General features: G+C 34.7%; 1 protein-coding gene across 2 annotated transcripts in view; it reads right to left on the bottom strand.

Annotated features, from left to right (window-relative positions):
* The window catches only part of AFG1L (AFG1 like ATPase), a 66,616-nt gene that overhangs the window by 36,546 nt on the left and 12,221 nt on the right, over positions 1 to 17,849 (bottom strand). For both annotated transcript variants that reach the window (XM_027454746.3, XM_027454745.3), the window contains exons 3-7: positions 14,936 to 14,987; positions 14,213 to 14,314; positions 12,859 to 12,989; positions 7,127 to 7,226; positions 4,595 to 4,653 (exon numbers count right to left, since the gene is read on the bottom strand). In XM_027454746.3, coding sequence (XP_027310547.2) covers positions 4,595 to 4,653; positions 7,127 to 7,226; positions 12,859 to 12,989; positions 14,213 to 14,314; positions 14,936 to 14,987 — 444 coding nt within the window. The remainder of the gene's footprint in view (positions 1 to 4,594; positions 4,654 to 7,126; positions 7,227 to 12,858; positions 12,990 to 14,212; positions 14,315 to 14,935; positions 14,988 to 17,849) is intronic.

Genomic DNA, 17,849 nt, shown 5'->3' on the forward strand with positions numbered 1-17,849 from the left:
TCAATGAGATGACTTTTTTTTTTTTGGAAATAGGCAGATCCGCCAATCAACAAATCCCTGTATTTCTTACACAGGTGGTTGGACAAAAGCCGAATGCACAATCAAAGAAATTTTATATCTACCAAATGCCTTTGTACAAAACCAACTCTCGCAAGTTTCCTTAGGGACAATTCAAAACATTTAAAATATTTTCACCTATAGTTTCTGGAAATTTAAAATACTTTTAAATCCTTCCATTTATTGCTTTGGAATAATCTGTATATTTTATTTAGAACTGGCCAGAGTGGGTAGTAATGTCAATTTTCTCAAATAACAATATTTGAGAAAAACAGCAAACAGAGCACAGCATGTACATACACTGCTTTCTGTTCAAAAGGTGTTTGCAGTGCTTATTGTTAAGAGTCACTTTAACCAAAGTTTAAAAAAGAAATAATGATTTGGTCTCTAGCAGCAGCAGAAAAAAAAAAGTTCATTATAGGAAGCTTACAGTAACTTCATGTCCTACTGAAAACAGACTTCTCGTTGATTGATTCTTTATCTTTAGTTAAAGCAATATACAGGTAACCAAAGATGGATTTTTTTATATTATCATAAATCCGTACCTTTTGAAGATATATGCAGGCTAATAAATCCCTAAAACCTCCTGATTTTGAGTTAGTACTTTCTGATATTTCATGTCTATTGCAGGAAAAAAAAAAATCTAACAAAAAAGAAGTTAATTATTTGGTATTTTGACTTGGCTTGACGTTTAAAACTTCATGGCTACAAGAAATATTTGGAAGCGTCAAAAACACTAGTTTAAGTTTGAGTTTATACACACCAAAATATTTGAGAAGCTTTCCTTCCTGTTTGCCTGAAAAATTAAACACTGATCTAGCCACCGAATTAGGATTCCAGAACAGTGAAGGATTAGTGCAAATATTTTAATTAAATAACGTAAAAAGAAAATTTAATGTAGATATCTTCATTAATTGTCTGCAAAAATTCAACTGTTGACAAATTACTTCTAAACCAGTAAAATAAAGCGTGCTTTCTCTTTTTTTTTTTTTTTTTTTTTTGGAAGAGAATGACTTTAGATCTTACACCAAATTGCTGGAGATGTATAGTTTTATTTGCACACTAGCTTAAAAATGTTGATAAAGTTTTCATATTGATTTGGACTATTCACTTGGGGAGCATTTCTGCTCTAAGCATTTGAACAAACTGTGACCAATACGTATGGTTTTCTTGTCAAGAACTGCCTTTGTAAAAAATCACTTGGGAGTTTCATGCACTTCAAAATTCTCTGTAAGTGATGCTGCGAGATTAAAAGCTCAATCAGAAGGGACTGAATCTAATTGCAATTATAGAATTAAAAGATTTTCCTTCCTAATACTTATCTCTGAAAAGCTGTATTTTTATAAAATTGCACAGACTGAAGAAGCACTCCGTTTCTGCTGCAGAAACTAAGCCCTTCTATAAAGAATATTCTGCCCTAAAATTTTAGCCACAACAACAAACCAGTCCACTGAGAGTGTTTCCCTATTTATGAAACCTACAACTGTGTTACAGGATGAAAAAATTCCCGAAAAATCAGATTTTTAGCTACATAAGATCTTAAAAAAATCAGAACACTAGGAGAAGTTTAGATTGGACAGGGACCATCTGTCCAACTACAGATACAGGCTGTAGTACCTGCAGCTTTTACCTGGCCTTAAGTAACTTATTAATTGCATCTCCCACCATAGGTGTTCAGTAATTGCTTGTCCACAGTAGTCCATCATCTAGAAAGGCAACATAGGCAAACTTTGCAGGATAACTACATTTTTCCTAGACCATTGTCTCTTCTTTGTGCTTATTCTACCTTGGTTTATAATTGGTTTATAATTATCTTTGCAAAAAACAGGAACTCAACCACAGATACCAGAATTGTATAATCTAAATAAAATAAAAACAACAACAACAACAACCAAAGATTAGCATAGGTAATTCTAGATCTAAGACAGAAACTGTTTATCTATCATATAAAGATGAGGAAAGATTTTTGCTTAATTTATCAGGTTATCTAGGAGCTATTCACTCCATTTACGAAGAATAGAAACAGCCTGAAATCTGTGCTATTTCAAGTGAAGTAGCTCTTCACAAAAACGTACTGTTGATATCTTCCAGTCATCCTGTCTTCATAAAGCTATTTAAAGGAATTCAAAGCTCCTACGTTGAATCACTTTTTGTGCTAAAGCCTTATTTTAAGATTTATGATCATAAAAAGAGAACTTCTGAAACAAACAAAGAGCAACAAAAAATACCAGCTCCAAACCCCAAGCAAAACCATGGCAGGAGGTTCTGAATCCAGAGAAAGCTAAGACAGAAGTTAGTCCAAGTGGTCAAAGCCATTGCCACAAAACAGGTTAGATTGTAAGGACACTAACACAAGACACACATGGTTTAGAATGGGGTGAAAGTACAGAAGATAGCAAATTAAACGTTTGCAGGCATAGAACCTACTATTTTTGTTACATTCTCATGCAAAACCCTAGAAAATATCATCTTTCCATTTCCTAAAGCCACACATGGGATTCTGAACAGCTGAGGCAGCTGTAATGTAAAGGTCACTTGTTAAAATCTTACTTTAAAATACATTCGTTTGTTTTCAATGCCTACTTCTGATGTGTTGACGTAAAAATGTAGATTTGTACTTATTATTATTATACCTTGCCCCTACCCTTCAATTTTCCATCTAAGGTCAGAGGAACAGTTGTTGATAAGCCTCATCTGATTTGCTTTTCAGGCATTATGTTTTGGGAAAGAACAGTGTTATTTTGGTAATATTTACTGAACTGATGTTAAAGGTAGATATATGTAGAGCTGCGTCAACACACAAAGACGTAGGGGTGAAAAAACAACAGCAAAAAGTAATCAGGAATTTTAGAAAGGTCCTTGTGAATAGAATATTGAGTGCAACCTCATTTCTCCCTTCCTTCATTATTATGGTAATGTTCGTGCATCTCTAGTCTGAGTTGTGCCACTTGTTTCTTTTCACACTACTCCATCCTCAACTGCAACTCTAAACCCACCCACCAATCTTTAGTGCTTTTGTCAGCATTCTATCCACAAAGTCCTTTCTAAAAATTGCGTGTAAATAATATAAATAATTTACACAGATATTTTGTGTGTAAGCTACATTTTACTTTTTTTCCATCTACTAGCCACAAGGAAGAAAAAAAAGCAAGCTACAAAGAAGCATGATAGATATTAATCATGTCTGACCATCAGTGAAACAAATGAATTTTGCGTTTATCAAGGAAGAAAACTAAGATCCGACAAGGAAAAATACATAGAATATACTGGATAACAACAAATAAAAGAAAGATTTGCTGTAGATGCTGACTGAGCATAATGCGACATTTCACAAAGCAAATGCATACAGAACTATAACTGTTGTTGGAAGTGTTCTGTGATCAGGATCTGTTATGGATCTGAAGTGTATAGAGTTATTGCTTTTTTTTTTTCATGTTTCTTACTTTTCTAAAGCCATCCGGATAAGAATCGCTTTCAGTGGTAACCTCCCTGACGTTACCCACAGCCATTCTGAGATACAGGATTGCCAATGTCAGTCGTGTATTAACTTTGGAACCTGGTAACTGCTCAAATGTCAACATTAGGTAGGATTTTTAAAAGATGCTTAGGCAAAGAAGCAGTCTCTTGATTCCAACATGCCCCACTGGAAGTCTGAAGCACTGTTACCTTCTCCACTACTGACCACCTTAGCAGAAGCATCCAACCAATCCATCTGGTCTGCACTTCCAAATTTCTTCTCACTAATCCAAACCTGCCCTAAACTTCTACCTTATATTTCTTCTTAGATAGTTCACCTTATTCATGCGTTTATGCTGCTGGCAATGCTATTGCAAGCCTTCAGTAACATAACAATATGATCACAGTTTGGGAATTAAAAATATCTGAAACTTCCCCAGATCTTAAAGCATCAGTTCAGCATTGGCTCTTTTTAATAGCAAAACAAACCCTGGTCATATTATTCACATTTAAAAAGAACACCCCATTTTTTCAATCTAAATGAAGCAACTCAAACCTGCCACACAAACCTGCAGTCTCCAGGGAGCTTGCTTCAGAACTTCTACTTGGTGGCCATGGCATGAAGCCTCACAAATACCCACATAAGGGCAAAAAAAACACAGACCTAGGAACAAGCTGATTGAAGGGTACATATAAAACTGATTTCTTCACACCTGAGGAATACCAACTTTTTACAGCATAATAAATTTGAGATGTCCACAAGTACAACACAGCATCACTGTTACAGGACTACTACATCATGTGGCATATACACAGCAGATAGAGAGTCCTATCCAAACAAATTCTGCTACTTTATTCAAAGAGTTCCCTTTGTCATACTAAGTGCCCAGCTTTCAAGACATGTCAATTCTAGCAAGGAAGAGCTCCATTTTTTTGCCTCACCTTCAATTATTTTCACCCCAAGCAGTTAAAGCATACACAACTAATCTGGAAACTGGTATCAAAGTAATCCTGTACAAATTGATTTTATTGTTAATAAGAAGGCAAAATCAGAAAGCATTTAACAAGTGATTCTCCTTACCTTCAGCACAGCAATGAATGGCACAAAATTAGCTCTCTGAAGACCATTTTTATAGAGATCTGAAAGAAAGAAAATCAGTACCAGTTTTGCTTCTTAGTCTTAATACCAACATCACCTTGTATTTTAGTCTGGCAAATAAAATTCTGTGTTGCTAGAGAGATAAGGAACACAAGTGGAAAAAGGAGAGCTGAAATTGATTTCTGTTCTTTTGCTGTATGAAAAGTCATTACATTCTTAAGGAAGAAAGAAAGAAACATCCTGAGAAAGTCTGGAAAAGGCAGAGAGTGAAAGATGATAAATCTCTAATGATATTTAGCAAAAGAAATAAGGCCTATGCCTGTTTAAGAAAGATATAAAAAGGATTTGTAATGCTGAGTGAAAACTGGTATAATTATAAGGCCAAAACTAGGTACCTAGGTACTAGGTACAGAATTCTACCAGGTATACCCTTTTTCCAAAGCAAGGAGATCCATCTAAGGGAGGGAAAAAAAAAACAACACACCTTTACACAAAATTGTTCAAAATACAACTGAGTAGCAAAAAAAAAAAAAAAAGAATAGTATGTTAGGCATGTAGATCTGCACTCAGAGAAAATACAAATTAATAAAAACCAACTGCAAAGCGATGTGTCTTATTTATCTCTGCAATTTATATAAAGTTCTCTTCTCCAGAAACTATCCAACTGCCTAACATATTCATAAACTTCTTCATTGAAAATATTAGCACTTAGATTGTATGATGTGCTGCTTTATTCCATTACAATTTGGAAGCCCTATAAAAAGGCAGTGTAGCAGCTACTGCTGACAGTAGGAATAACCAAGATAATACAGGCACCTGGATACTACCACACCTGATGGAGGCAGGAACACCTTCCACCAAAATCCCAATCCAAGGCCATGCCAGGTTATTAACACCTGTACTCACCATAATGCCTGAAGGGTACAAGGCTAAAGCTTTCATGCTCTACTAGCAGATACTGCTGGAAGAAGATAGATTGCATGAGAAACCAACAGGGTATCTGCACAGAAGCATTCAGGAAAATCATCAGTGAAGGTGATTCTGTACCCTAATTATGAGCCAAGCTGTATGAAGCCACATATTCTCCATATTTCTACAAACCAAAACAGGTAAACATTTGTTAAAACAGCAACCAATTGCATATTTACTCGGAGAAATTTGTGAACGTGTACCATTACTATAATAAAGTGACTTCTGTTACTTCTTCTAGTTAGTAAGTCTAAGGTTTTATAGTTTTTTTGTTTTGTTTGTTTTTTTTTTGATGGTTTTAATTATGTCTGTTTTGTTAGGATGAGGAAAAAACAGTAATTTTGGTGGTGAAAAGAAGCCAGGATTCCTCACACACTATACCTCAGTATTTCCCCCTCATGCTGCCCTGAGGGAGAAGGTTAACATGGTTGAGCATATCACAAATTGTCAGCAGCTGAGTGCATTTGCTCTCTAATGGAGAAGAGACTTTCCTCCTTTGTAACCACAAGAGGAGAGTCTCTGAACTCAATCTTAAACCTTGGTAAAATACACTGCATTAATCTAACACTTTTCTGTGGAAGTATTTCAGATACAGACCATAAGCATGCAGGAATAGTGAAAAGGAGGAAGGAAAAGAAAAAAAAAATAAAAGGCAGCAACCAATGTCTGGATTGCAATGTTGCTCAGTTCTGGAGACACTTTTCTTGATGTTCTCTGTTGGGTAGCTAGCAAAAGTGGTGTCTTTCAGACAGACACATAACAATAATTGCCATAAACTGACAAATTAAGAAGTGGGATGCAACACCAAGTTGTAAGAATCACTCGTGAACTCTAAAGAGCAGTGGTTCCACAAACACATGGCTGGATCCCAAGTGAATGAGGCACCATTGTTGAGTTCACCCAGCTATCTTAGTTCTGATTTCATCTGGTTTGCTCAAAAAAAAGGGAAATAAACCAACAGGAAATTATTTCACCTTTTAGAAACAACATTTGAGAGCTTTCTTGTCTTTTTTAAGATAAAAAAATGCATTGCAACTCTTTAGTGATTCTCTTTTACCTAATTAGAGAAATTCACTGGTAGTTAATACTGTAACTCTCCAGTATTTTTTGCAAACATTTGAAATTAATCTGAAGTGTCATAGTAAGTCACATAAAAACCATGCATTATGCTAACTACTAAGACTACACTACAACAAAAGTTCTCATGTGCAGAAAATTGTACGTATTGCTCAGTTAAAAGCACCCTCAGCATCCCTGTTCCCAAATTCCCTCCCACTGGTTTGGATAGAGTATAGAAAATTAGAAACCACAGAAGGGTAAGGAAAGGGGGCAGAAACATGTAGAGTCAGAGATGAGAAAGGAGTTAGTGAAAAACCTTTCTTCCTTAAGAACATGAAACAGTGGGGGACAAATTGGAGCATCTCAAATTCTTGAAGGCTAGCGAGTTTATTAGTATTAAATACTGTATAATTCTTATAAAATTGTTTTGTAAGATACTGAGATTAATTGCATTTGGGATAATACTAGTAACATGTTTGTTTTTACCTTCTGGTGGCCTGTTAGATGTTGCCACAACGACAACCCCGTTTTGGAACAAGTTTTCAAAAAGCTGCTTCAGAATCATGGCATCAGCAATGTCAGTGACCTGCAGAAGACAACACATTTGTTTTATCTTGCTTTCAGCTTCTGCTGCAATAGATCTGCAAGTGGCTTTATAGCTAGGAAAAATGCTCGTTAGTGAAAGCCATGGAGAAAGATTCTAATTATTGCTTGGTGAGAAAAAATAAAAGGGATAATTAATAAGCAGTGAATGTACCACAGTCTTTCAAAACTTGCCCGCTCTTTATTATGGAACTCCACCATATCTTTACCAATTGCTAAATGATTCCATGTTAACTTCTATTATAAAACTACAGGTGGGAGACACAGAAAACAGATCTAAACATTTAAGAGGCCTAATTAATTGGAAACCACGTGGAAAAAAAACAGAAGACAGAAAGGAAACACACACCGGCTGCTTTACATTTCTATTACCTTTGAGGCAAAGGTTTGCAGAGGTGAATTTAAATGGTCATGGGACTTCAGAAATAAAGACAAGTAGCCAACTATACATAATCAGCTGCTGTTGAAAATAGAATGATATGACATAGATACTATTGTGTGATTGTTGCAAAAAACAATTCAACAGATGGCCCATCACAAAAATAAGCAATTTCATTGTTCTTTTTAAGTGCCTTCTATTACTGTCCATGAATAATCAAAAGGCACGGCAGTCACTTCCAGCACAGTCAGCCTCTTCTAACCTTCAGGCACAAAACACTAACAAAAAATAAAAAGGGGTGGGACAAACGATACTGAAATAAAAAGGCTAAACAATGAGCAATAAAGTAAAATTTCTTTAAATATCTAAGTTTAGCTTAACTAACTTGCTTTACAGTACCAAGAAATAAAAGGAATGCAAACCAGAAACCACTCCATATAAATAAAAAGTAATAAATTTGTCTGAATGGAAGAAAAGCATTGTTACAAGAGCAATTCATATTTTGCAGGTGTTCACCAGCTGAGATCAGTGGTCCTAATAAGTAAATCACCTTTACTATCATTAAATTCTTGTTTCTCTTGCATTCTCCTTGATTATTATACAGACACTTGTTGCATTTTGGCTTACCAGAGACCCCAGTTCCGAGAAAATTAAAAAGTGGTGGCATCCTGAGAGTTATATGCATGACACAACAGATTGATGGCCTGCTATTTTGTGCCAGCTTAGATGTGTATGTTGTAATGGTAATGGTCTTCTTCTACAGAAGACTCCAACCACTTCTATATATATATTTTTTTTTCTGATCCCCTCTTCCTTCATTTCTAAAAGACCTTTCTAAGTAGCAAAATAAAGTAATTTTACATTAGACACAGTACAACACAGGTTACACTTCTCACAGCTAGACTGGAAGCAATAAAGTTCCTGATGAACCATAAGTAAATATCAGTTTCATTCTCCCGAAGATGTCTTCTATTTTGTTCTATAAAATACATTGTGTTTTTTTTTTCTTTTTTAAAAACAAACTGTTTTGATGTGATCAGCAACACACTCCCCAGATTTCCCAGATTTGTGTATTTCTCATCACTAAGCTCTAAAGAGCACAATGATTCACTATTGTACTGTATGTCTGATATAGGTGTTTATGCACCCACCTAGTGCTAAATTTATTTCTTCTGGATATTAAAGTTTAGGAACTTTCCTGGTTGTCTTGAAAAATACCGCAGAAAAGAAATTAATATATATATGCATTTTAGAGATACCTGAATTTCTTGGCTATTGGGTTTGCTTTGTGATACAAGTTTTTAAATTCATGAGTTTGTAGTGGCATTTTTTTTTAATTTCTTTTTTTTTTTTAAACCATCTTGTGCTTAAAAAAAAAAAAAACACTAAGGCACACTACCTTTAGGAAATAAAGGCTGAAACAATGTTAGCACTTGAATGAAAGAAAACAATTAATAAAATTCTCTTATTAATGAGAATTGCTATTTGATGCTGAATTCTGATGTTTTCATTGCATTAAAAAAAAAAAAAAAACACTCCTGAAACCTCTATCAAAAAGCAAGAGCCATTTTGAGAACTGGAATGAAAATTTAGGCTCTCTTGACCTACCAGACCTTTGGGAAGAGAAGATTTCTACCAGATAAAGCAACTGGAAGACAGCAACTAAAGCACTGTCATTTCTCATATCTTTCACTACGTCCAGAACTCATTACAGGAAGGAACAAAAGCAAAGGCTACAAATTACCAGTAGGGAGAGCCTGCTAATGGAGAGAATAGATATATTTCATTAGCATTTAAGAGAAAAGATTTTTATGACCTAGTGCAGCTTTTCACTACGGCTCATATCAAGAAAAAAAAAAACATATAAAAACACATCGGTAATAGTTAATTTACATGTATAAGTGCCTGAGACTCAGTCATCCACTGATTGGTACAGTTCCATGTAATGAATGACAAACATAAGCATGTATTATCAGTAATTAGTATTAGCACAAAAATAAGAGCCTAGTTTTTATTAGAGGCTTTTAATAGCACATAGGTTAGGAAAAACTCCCTAAATTGTAGTTTGGTTAAAGCCTAAGTGGTACTGAAGCTACATAAATACTAGCACTGTATCATTCAGCATCCCAAGAAGTGCAGATTCTGTTTTCATTACCCATACCAACTACCATAGCTTTCAGTCGCATGGCAAAATTAGAGCTTCTAATTACCTGTGTGGAGTTATTTGATCACTAAACAATGACTACTCTCATTATATTGGCCAACCTCTATGTCCCGAAACATGAAAATTATAATTACAAATGGGTTAATTCAATCCTGTTGTTTTAAATGAGCACATTTTTGGAGCGGTTCAAGACTTCTGTGGTTTAAAAAAAATAAAAAGGACAAGCATTTATAGTACACGGTGTGACAAAGATCAGTAACAAGAAGCAATGTTTTAACCTGAGGGTGTGCACCTCAGGTGAATGCTGATACAACAGCAGCTTCAGCATGGACAAGCTCAGAAGCTTCACATCTCTAATTTGCTGGCTATCTCACAGTATTTGTAAAAAGCAACATTTTAGGACATTTTGTTGTTGTTGTTAAATATAACAAGATTTTGGAACACACAAACTACCTCACAGCATCCTGAAATACTGGTGTAAGTCATTTTGTCAAACAACTCCCCATTTGTTTGGGGTTTCTCTAAGCAACATGACTCACTTCAGAGTACTTCTGTTTCCTTTAGCCCACTGTCAAAGAGGAATTTGAAACCTCAGCAGTACTTTTTTTGTCTTTTGAAGTTCTACATTTGGTTTCATCTGAAATACGAGCACTAACATTACTTTTTGCTGTCACTGTTACAGAATCACTTGTCTGTGTCTGATCTTTACATAAATACAGCTTATGCTTTTTTTTTTCGACAGGTGTTTGAAAGAAACCTGAAATGTTCCCAGCAAATCTCAATAGGGTTCCTGATATTTCCTCAAAGCACGAGTGTTTAGTCAAGCAAGTTACAGACCCAGCGTGACTTCCCATCGATCAAAATAGACAGTAGCTTTGCCTGCAAGTCAGAACAGTGTATGATCTGACCTTCTTGCTCCTTCCAGTTTCATTTTAATCTAGCAATTCTTCAAGTATAAATAAAGCTGTTGTAGTGAAATCTGGCTGTTAGATCCACTGGGAAAATCAACTGAGAAAGTCCTGATTTCCAGATTATCGGTGTTAGTTTTGTCATTCTGAACTGCTCTTCCAGCTACTTCGAGTTTTTAAGCAGGTTTCTTATTCCAAATTCAGTGCCTTCCACAAACTCTCAGAAAACTGGGGCTCCTCCTCTTGAGCAGGCCAAGCCTTCCTAGCATTTCATGCTACGGAAGATCAGCCAAAAAAAAAAAAAACAAAAAACAGCTACTCAGAAATCTGTGAATGTAGTCCATTGATATATCAAGAACAAGTACATGCATTAAAAATCACATAAGAATGCAGTCTTGGAAATACATTTTGATACGTATTTCTTATGCTTATTTTCCCAGCTGTGACCGACCAACAAAAGTATTTTTATACAAGGTGATTTTTACAACTGAAGTGGTTGCTGTACCTCAAGCAAGTCAGCAGGGGGAGCAGGCAATCAATTTGGACACCAAAATTACCAGAGTCTCTCTTTAAAACGCGTTAGGGATGACAGACAACATGCAAACACAGCAGCAAGCAGTGGACATGAATAGAGAAAACCACACATTTACACTAATAAACTGTACTACTGTTAGCAAAGATGCCTCTATGAACCATTCAAACATACCTCCACGTATGTCCAACTGCATGTACGCCCACATAGCATTCAAAATTGCCTTTTTTTTTTTTTTTTTTTTAAGAGAAACCCATGAGCACTGCAGTTAGAATATTGAGTAGGTATATTGAGTTAGAATATATTAAACTTGGTTGTTATAAGTTTTACTCCAAACAAGCAAAGCCAAAAGCAAAGAACAAAACCAAACCACAATCTGCAGCTTTTGGTTGAGATGCAGGCAATAAATTTTGGCATAATAATTTAAATTGGTTCAGAGAAAGTCAACTTATTTTAGAGAAACTATTCCAACAAAATACCTTTGATGCTCATAATTGAGAAGTGGATCAGGAAAATGTTCTTTTAACACACTGAAACACCACAAAATATAACTCAAATACAACTTTTTCTTAAACGTTTCCAAACAAGATTGCAACGACCCCACATATTCCAAAACCACAGGTCAAAGGATTATCCCTTGCTGCAAAATGCAGAAGTAACTTAAACCAAAAACACCTTCTACTTAACGAGCTGAAAAAAAAAATCCCATTCGTGGGAGCTGATCATAAACTGGTTACCTTCTTTTATGCGTAGGCTATAAATAGTAGCTAGGAGATCAAAATTGCTCTGTTTCAGTTATATGCTAATTTAAGAGCATAATGCAGGAAATTTACAGTCAATAGATGATTCTTTTACTAGCGGTGATTTGAGAAACAACACAGCTCTGTTCTCCTCTTCCCCTGCAGTTTCTCTTGGAATTCAGAATCTCAGCTGATTGAGCTGCTTAGTATACCTCCTGCTCTCAGAACAAAATAATAAAATAAAGCAATTATATGCTTAAATTTTTGATGTTCCTTAAAACAAAATTCACAAGCCACATAAAACAAATGGATCAAGCAAGCTAGCTTGGGCAAACATCGTTTTATCACTTTATTTTTAATTTTCACATTTAACTGAAAAGAAGTTTCTTAAAATGTACATTACACTGATAAAATTTGACACTGACACTCCAAAGCCTCCAGTAACTCTAGGAAAGAATTTAAATTGAAATTGATATGTTATTTCCATGTCCTTAATCGCAGTGAGACCATTTTGTTCCTCTATATAAGCCACAGTAAAGACCAGGCACACCAACCACGTATCAGGTGACTACTGTCCTGGCACTGTACAGACTCATTTTAAGATGACAATTCCTGTCCTGAAGCACTTATGAACCTAAACTTTAATTATTACCCACTAATGTGAGTAGTAACTACACGATAACTTTTTTTTGTTTTTCCAGGAGATAATATTAAAAAAAATTAACACCATCTTCTGAATCGTAAAATCACTTCTGCTCTTGACCTTTCATAGTTCACTTCTGGCCAGTAATTCAAATACTATTCAAGTAGTAATAAATATCCTATTTTTAAGATTAACAGTAATGTCATGAAGTTTCCCTTAAAAGCCAAAGAGTAACCTCTGATTTCTTACCTGAAATTCATCAAAACATAAGAGGGAAGCCTCTTCGCTTATTTCCTCTGCTACTGGTGCAATAGGGTCATATGATTTGGCCATAAGTCCTGGCTTTCTTTTTGGCAAGCTCTGCTTAAGGCGATGTATTCCTGAGTTGATGAGACGTAAGTGAATAAATATTTCTCATGCTTTTGTAAAATACAGAAAGCAAAATTATTTAACTATAAAATAAAAAGCAGCCCAATGCAGTTAAAAAACTTCAGATTTGATCTAACTTCAGGAGTGTGAAACCACTGTTTTCAACCACATCCAGGCAACTACTAAAACCACAGATATGAATATGAAATTATTCAGATAATTTCACAGATAATATGAAATTGCTATTGCTTATTTTTAAAACTGATATAAATTAGTTTTATCTTGCTCCAGTTCATGACCTTAGCTTCAGTTTCACTTCATAATTTGGCATTTTCTGTCCTAATCATCTTGTGAGTATAAAAAAAGAATCCTTTCAGTGTTTACAAAACAGTGGCAGAGCTCTGTGCATCCCATGCTCTGGAGGTATACTTAGTTAAAAGAACTCAGACAAAGTTAATGCAATTATATTTTACAATGTAAACAAGATGATGCTGATACAAAGTTATTACATACATACTTTAATGCCACAGATTGCATTCCACCAGCCTACAAAAAATGTTTGGCAAACCAAGGTCAAAGTAAGAAGCCAGCTTTGTTAAAATTTAATGAAGTAGAGCACTAGTGACAAGAAACAGAAAATCTCAACAGTGACCCAATGGTGATAAAAAAACAAGGGCAGTAAGAGGGGCAGAAGTTGTTTATGCCAATGAATGCCTTCCAAGAAAAATGCAGCTGTCACAATACTTGTAAATTGTAGCATTATTCACTAACAATTTCACAGTATTCATCTTCACTGATTTAGTTGTCTCTGAATCATGATCCATCACAGAAAAGAACTATGATGTAGCATTTACACTTATCTGTCCTTTTGAGTGACAGCATCACATTACTTTGTTTTATCATTCATTTTCAGCAGCTGCCTTCCTCAGACTGCATGTAAGCTAACCAGTAACTGAAGAATATCTAGATAAGGATTTAATTCTAAACATACATGCAATTCTCTATACAATCTGGTACACAAAACATTTGAGAAGATACTTGAGAAATAGTATGCAATTAACATCTACTCCAGCATGGCAAACACTGCAAAAATTCTCTAATTTATTTCTTTTTTTCTTAGAAATTAAGTAAGATTACATTGTATGCTACACATCCGAAGATGAGACAGGGTTTTTTTTTTTTTATAGTTACCATAATTCATAAAATTGTTGTAAATACCAGTATCTGCACTTACTCTGGTGCACATCTAGCATGAAGCCATGAAAATGGACTCTCTTTTTCCTTTCTACTTCTAAATGAGAATAGAACATGTCCATCACCATTGTCTTCCCTGTACCTTCAAATAAAAAAAACAACACACCCAACAGGTAGTTAATTTAAGAACAGTATGTACTGATTACAATAATGATTGTTCGTTAGCTTTGAACTAATGAAACTATACTCTTCCACAAAGTAAGTACAAAGCCAGACTGTTGGGGAAGAAAGGTTATGTTTCATGTTCAAAAACCCCAAACAACTGCATTGTTATTGTTCCATTCTGATCTAAACAGCGTTGACTGAAAGGTTGCACAAATGGCTCCATAGGCATCCAGAAAACAACATTTTCACTTGAAAAGCTTTCTTACTCTACACTGTTGTAATTAGACCATACACGTTCTCTCCCTGACCCACTCCCCACCAAGCTGCTTTTCAAATTCTTAAATTGCATTCTTAAATATTAGTGAGTACGTAACACCGCAAAAAATGCATACAAGGTTTGGTGTAGGCTAATTAAACAGCTTCCAATCTTCTAAGGTGTAATTGGGTTAATTAACATCATATTCTGGAAGAAAAATAATACTGGAAAAATCATTAAAGCAATAATGCTACATAATTGTCAACTTTTTAGATACTTCAGAATTTGAATGAACACACATTTAGATGAAATTCCATTGGAACTGATGTAGCTGAAACTTACCGACATCTCCATAGACATAAAGACCTTTTGGAGGTTTGTTTTTTGCAAAGAGCTGCAAATCAAGAAAAGCAGAATAAATACAAACATGGTGCACAATAAAAGCAAGAATATATACCTGTGATAAAGTAATCAAGCAGCTACATTTAACTACCCGAGTAGGAATAGCCAGCAAAGCATAACCTTGAATAAATTATTAGCTCAGAATTGGTAAGCAATCTAATGTTGTATTTCTGTGAATTTAGAAAAAGAAGACAAATACACACGCTGATTTTTTTTTTATATCACTGTGAAAATACCTCCATCCCTAGTCCAAGTGTATATATATATATATATTAATAACTAGAACACATAGAAAAATGATTAAATGTTTCCCAATACATCATGATCCAAATAAACCCTCTCCCCTCAAACAAGCTCAGAAAAAAAGATGTAAAATAAAGCACTACGCCTTGCTTTATTTTTGCACATATATGTTGTACATACCAGCTTTGCTTAAGATATAAACATTTAGGATTTAGAAAAATCAACGTGACAGAGTGAATATTCTAGGTCCCCTTTCTCTCTACTTTGAATCTGAAATGCAGAATTATCTGTTTTAAACATGATTTAAACTAATGAATGCACGGTTCCCATATATCATTTTAAATTGGTATTTATACACACACACACACACACAAATGAAAGGTTAAACATTTTCTCAACTGAGTTTTATTTTAATTAGCACTGGTTAAGAAGTTTTAACCTCTTAACGTTACTCAGGACATATGTTATGACACCTGATTACTTATTCTGTTTTACTCAAATATATTTTTTTTATGGAAATATTTGCAATAACCTCACTATTAAAATTTGAAAGAGTCTTCCTCTCCCACCCTAGGAGGACACTCATATGCATAGACACTTCCAAGTAAAATTCTAAAAAGAAACAGTTTCTAAAAAATTGTAGAGTCTTTAAAAAAAAAATCATCAAATTCATGACACTGAACTGACATCCACAAAATCATCACACAGGAGTATAAGGTTATTTTAAAGTGTTCCACTTCCAGAGTTATATGAGCTGAGCCAAAACAAAGGAAAATTAAAATTACAACCCTGTAGTCTCATTTGGAGCTGGATAATTGCTAAACAACTTGAATCTAAAGCGCTTTTCAAAATACAGCACCATGTTAAAGAAACGAGGGAGTCAGTAGCAAAACACTAATTAAACATGGAAGAAAATACACGACCAAAGATAGACAGATAATGTCTCTGGTCTACAGAACCAGTTTATTCAGAAAACATGCAAGAATAACTCTTACATAAGACCCACTTACAGATCTAATTTAGAGCTACATTAATAGATAATCAAAAATGTGTATCATCAATCTGTGGCTGAACAGGGTTTCAGATGTTCTGAAACAGTTCCATTAATAGCCATGGCTGCAGCTACCTGCTAGAGCGTTGAAAGCATAGCAAGACCATTTAATTGACGTACATATTTCTGTGTACACTTTTTAAGAGCTTGCACTCATTGAAATTAATTCTCAAAGTTAGATTTTTTTTCCCCAGTTCTTTTTTCGCTGTGTATCAGACATAAAAATTTCTTTATTTTTTATATTGAGATTAATAGCATGCATTTTAACAAGGTAAAACAAAATTTATTACATAAAAAGAAAGTTTTAATGAGGTATGCAGCTTTTCCTAGAACTCAGAAAAGAAATGAGGGCTTACAGTACTGCTTTACCTGTTTTTGTGAAGATAATAGGACTAGAACAAGTAGTAATGCCTATATTTTATACCCTTTTTAAAACTAAAATATGTTTATTAATTACATTTAATAATCTTAAAGTTTTCCTTTTCGATTATGTTTTATTCTCACTCCAATACTTACCATTTCTAGAAAAAGGTTGCAGTAAAGGATTTTGGTTTGGTTGTTGGCTAAAGGAAGGCAATAAAATAGCTTGGATTCCAGAAAGTCAAAAATCAACTCCTGATTGATTTAAAGTAGAAAAAAATACTATTTTTTGTGAAGATAACAATTGTTAAGTGGTATCTGATTCGTTAAAAATAAAAAAAGAGGGATACTGTGGCAGATCTGAATACATTTGCTGAAACTGATAAACTCTAAAAGCAAATCATCTTTGAGCAACTTAAAGACATTTGTACGAAATATTTTATTTTCAAGTAAAATTATCCTCTGTATACTTCTGACAGAAGTGACACCATCACCACTTAGGGTGCTCATTTTCTCAATCCTCTCAGGTACTGTAGAACACTAAACTTTAGATCAATTTTAGATAGAGGTATTTTCCAATCAACTGCAGTTTTTCTTATTGAATTTTTATATGTACGTATTGTATTTTTCAATCAGTAGATTTCTAGTTCTGAAATGCAGGCATCCTAAAGGTTTCAAGCTACTCTACATGACCCTAAAATTGACCTTTTTTTTAATTAATGATTCTCATCTCCTGAAGCCTGGAAAATAGCATGAGGAAGATATCAACTTTCACTAGGATTTCTGATAAAATCCAGTCAATGCTGTTGGCTCACTTGAGACCAGACAGCAGTCAAGAAAGCCAGCAGTATGTAAGAGCAAAGAAGGCATGAGCCTGATCTTGGTTTGATCTTGGTTCCATTGAAGCACATGCTCCAAAGGGAAAAAAAAAAAAACAAAAAAAACACAACACACAGGAGGGAAATCTAATGCAGAAGGATCCTCCAGTTCCCCTAAAATAAAGATTGATGTGTCTGTTTCATGGATGGATGTGAGAAGAGTGGGAGGCAGAAGACAAAGTCAATGAGCTTCTCTCTCCATATTGTCCTGAGGTATATTTGATCTGTCAGTATTCAATTGCCTGACATCACTGTTTTTGCCAGAGTGCTAAGATTTAAGAATGTTAAAGCTTAAAGTGCACAAAACCAAAGACTTGAAGGG

This window comes from Anas platyrhynchos, chromosome 3 (genome assembly GCF_047663525.1).
Source record: "Anas platyrhynchos isolate ZD024472 breed Pekin duck chromosome 3, IASCAAS_PekinDuck_T2T, whole genome shotgun sequence".
Taxonomy (NCBI): Eukaryota; Metazoa; Chordata; class Aves; order Anseriformes; family Anatidae; genus Anas; species Anas platyrhynchos.